The 3,275-nt window shown below is 36.6% G+C and overlaps 1 protein-coding gene across 1 annotated transcript in view; it reads left to right on the forward strand.

Moving 5' to 3' along the window:
• LOC106871654 (exportin-5) overlaps window positions 1-3,275 on the forward strand; it is a 36,808-nt gene that overhangs the window by 30,305 nt on the left and 3,228 nt on the right. The window contains exons 17-18 of the mRNA XM_014918238.2: window positions 593-685; window positions 2,401-2,500. Coding sequence (XP_014773724.2) covers window positions 593-685; window positions 2,401-2,500 — 193 coding nt within the window. The remainder of the gene's footprint in view (window positions 1-592; window positions 686-2,400; window positions 2,501-3,275) is intronic.

The raw sequence follows: 3,275 nt of genomic DNA on the forward strand, positions 1-3,275 counted from the left end.
GTTCCGGATTCAGTCCCACTGTGTGGCACCTTGGGCAAGTGTTTTCTACTATAGCCTTGGGCCGACCAAAGCCTTGTGAGTGGATTTGGTAGACGGAAACTGAAAGAAGCCCGTCGCATATATATATATACGCATGTGTTTTGTACTAAACACACACATAAACACTTGACATCGTTTGATAACCAATGTTGGTGTGTTTACGTCCCCGTAACTTAGCAGTTCGGCAAGCGAGACCAATAGAATAAGTACTAGGTTTAGAAAGAATAAGTCCTGAGGTCGATTTGTTCGGCTAAAGGCAGTGCTCCAACATGGCCACAGTCAAATGACTGAAACAAGTAAAGAATAAAGTATATTTGAAATGGTGACCAGTTTACATTAGATAATGTTGTTCACTGACTGAAAATAAAAATCACCGTAATATTAGTGTTGGAATGTCAAGATAAGGGATGATCTAGTCTTAAGCTACAACATAAACACTAATAACTGTTTCACCTGAAGTCCAGGTAAGCTGTTTTACCACCATTAGTTTTATCCAATAAAATTCTGTCCTTTAGAATGACTCATTTAGTTTTACTAACTTTATATATTTCAGTAATCAATCTCAAAACTTTGATAAACAATCCACTTTCATAGAAGAAGTGCTTCAACCAGTGAAAGAAATTTGGTTATCAAACAGTTTTGAATTGTGAGTATTTTTATGTTTGGTTTCGCTTTTTTTTTCTTTTTTTTTTTGTAAAATCCTACATTACATGTTGTTATGAAATGTGTTTGACAAAATGTTTGTTTTGTATTCTTGGCAGTTTGTAACCTGCTGAAAATGACATAATAGTTGAAGATGTGACTTTGTGGTTAAGGCGTTTACTCCATTATAACTGTGGTTTCAAAACTTGCCGGCCTTGTGCCAAAATTAGAGAGAATTATTATTTAGGTTGCTGCATAATAATTGCGGCTTTTTTTTTCAATAAATTTTATTCAACAAAAAGGTTTAAACAAAACGCCAAGCAGAAATTGAAGTAGATGATGAATATGCTCCGAAATAATCATTTAAAGATGTTTTTGTTACATGTTGTTATTGTTTTTATTGAAAAAAAGCCACAATAATTATGCACCAACCCAATATTATTATTCGAGGCAGGAAGCTGGCAGAATCATTAGCATGCTGGGCAAAATGCTTAGCGGTATTTCGCACATTGCTCCAATCTGAGTTCAAATTCTGCCAAGGCCGATTTTGCCTTTCATTCTTTCGGGGTCGATAAATTAAGTACCAGTGAAGTACTGGGGTAGAAAGCATTATTATTATTATTATCCATACTAATGAAAACAAAGTGTTCTTAACTTTATTATTATTATTATTATTAAGATGATGAGCTGGCAGAATCGTTAGCACGCTGGGTAAAATGCTTTGCAGCATTTTGTCTGTCCTTGTGTTCTAAGTTCAAATTCCACTGAGGTTGACTTTGCCTTTCATCCTTTCAGGGTCGATAAATTAAGTACCAGTTGCGTTCTGGGGTCGATCTAATCGACTGGCCCCCTCCCCCAAAATTTCGATCCTTGTGCCTAGAGTAGAAAAGAATATTAATAACAAATAAAGTCGGTGAGTTGGCAGTCTCGTTAGCACGCCGGGCAAAAGTTTTAAGCGGCATTTCATCCATCTTTACGTTCGGAGTTCCAATTCCGCCGAGGTCGACTGTGCTTTTTATTCTTTCGGGGTCAATAAAATAAGTACTAGGCAAACACTGGGGTTGATGTAACTGGCCTACCCTTCCCCACCAGAAATTTCTGTAGCAAACTTTGAAACCAATGTTAAATATCGGTAAACCGGCGAGCTGGCAAAACCGTTAGCATGCCGGGCAAAGCACTTAGCAATATTTCGTCTGACTTTATGTTCTCAATTCAAATTTCGCCAAGGTCAACTTTGTCTTTCATTCTTTCGGGGTCGATAAGATAAGTACAGTCGAGAGTTGGGGGTCATTATAATCAACTGGTCCCCTCCCACAAAATTTCCGGCCTTGTGCCTATAGTAAGAAGGATTATTAATAGAATAAATAACTTTACCGTAAAGTTTTGGAGGTGGAATCCTAGTTTCAGTGCCTTGTTGTTTCCTTTGCTATTTAGAACAGGTGTATGAGAGTTATTTCAGTGGTTTATGAGTGTATCTGTGTATTTGTGTATCTACCATATTTTAACGTGTTTAAGGAACCCTTTTTTTTTTTTTTTTGTCAAAAATTAGGTCTAAAAATTCTGTGAGTTTCTTAAACATGGATAATATTATAATCCCTTACAAAACCGTTTTTCCAAATTTTAAGCCCCCCAAAATTAGGGGGTTCCTTATACAGTATATTATGGAATGTTATGGAAAATATAAAGAAATTTCATTGACAATATTACTTCTTCTTTCAGAGCCTTTCAGTCACCTGAGAAATTCATGTCATTTGTAGGCTTAGACCAACCTCCTGTAGAACCAAGCACTGATGACTTGAGTGGTATTAACCGTTCACAGGTAAATGGTTTCTCATACTACTAGAATTAGTGATGGGCTGCTATTTTCAATAGGTTGAACAGCTTCATAGAGGATCTTACAGAGCTACAGCTGTATGGATGGTTGTTAACCATGAAAACTCTAGTGTGGTACTTTAACCTCACAGCAATTGTTTACACAGCCATGGTGGTGGTGGGGAGTCTGCATAAAATCTCAATTCTGTTCTCTACTTTCATCATTTTAACATCGACTTTTCCATACTTGCATGGGTCAGACAGAGCTCATTGAAACAGATTTTCTTTGGCCAAATGCCTTTTCTGTCACCAATCCTCATTTGTCGCTAAGCAAGGTAAATATTTCCTCTTGACCAGACACGTTTTCACAGAATATTGTAAATGAATGACAATGTTTGTCTGGGGAACCTACCTTTTCTGGCTATAAATTTTGGTCTGAAGAATTTGACTTGTATGACAGAAAATACTGTAAAAGAGTATGAAGAAATTCATATTAAGAAACATTAAGATCTCTGTGATTCATTTACAATGTATTATTTGTACAAATGATCATTATTTATATTTGACGGATATTTGTCCTCATCTTGTTTGTTGTTAACACAACATTTCGGCTGATATATCCTCCAGCTTTCATCAGGTGTCTTGGGGAAATTTCAAACCTGAGTTCTCATGTTGTTGTTGTTATTATTATTATTATTATTACTATTCAGGTCGCTGCCTGGAATTGAACTCGGAATCTTGGGGTTAGTAGCCCGCGCTCTTAAGCACTACGCCATATGCCT

Source organism: Octopus bimaculoides, chromosome 11 (assembly GCF_001194135.2).
Source record: "Octopus bimaculoides isolate UCB-OBI-ISO-001 chromosome 11, ASM119413v2, whole genome shotgun sequence".
NCBI lineage: Eukaryota > Metazoa > Mollusca > Cephalopoda > Octopoda > Octopodidae > Octopus > Octopus bimaculoides.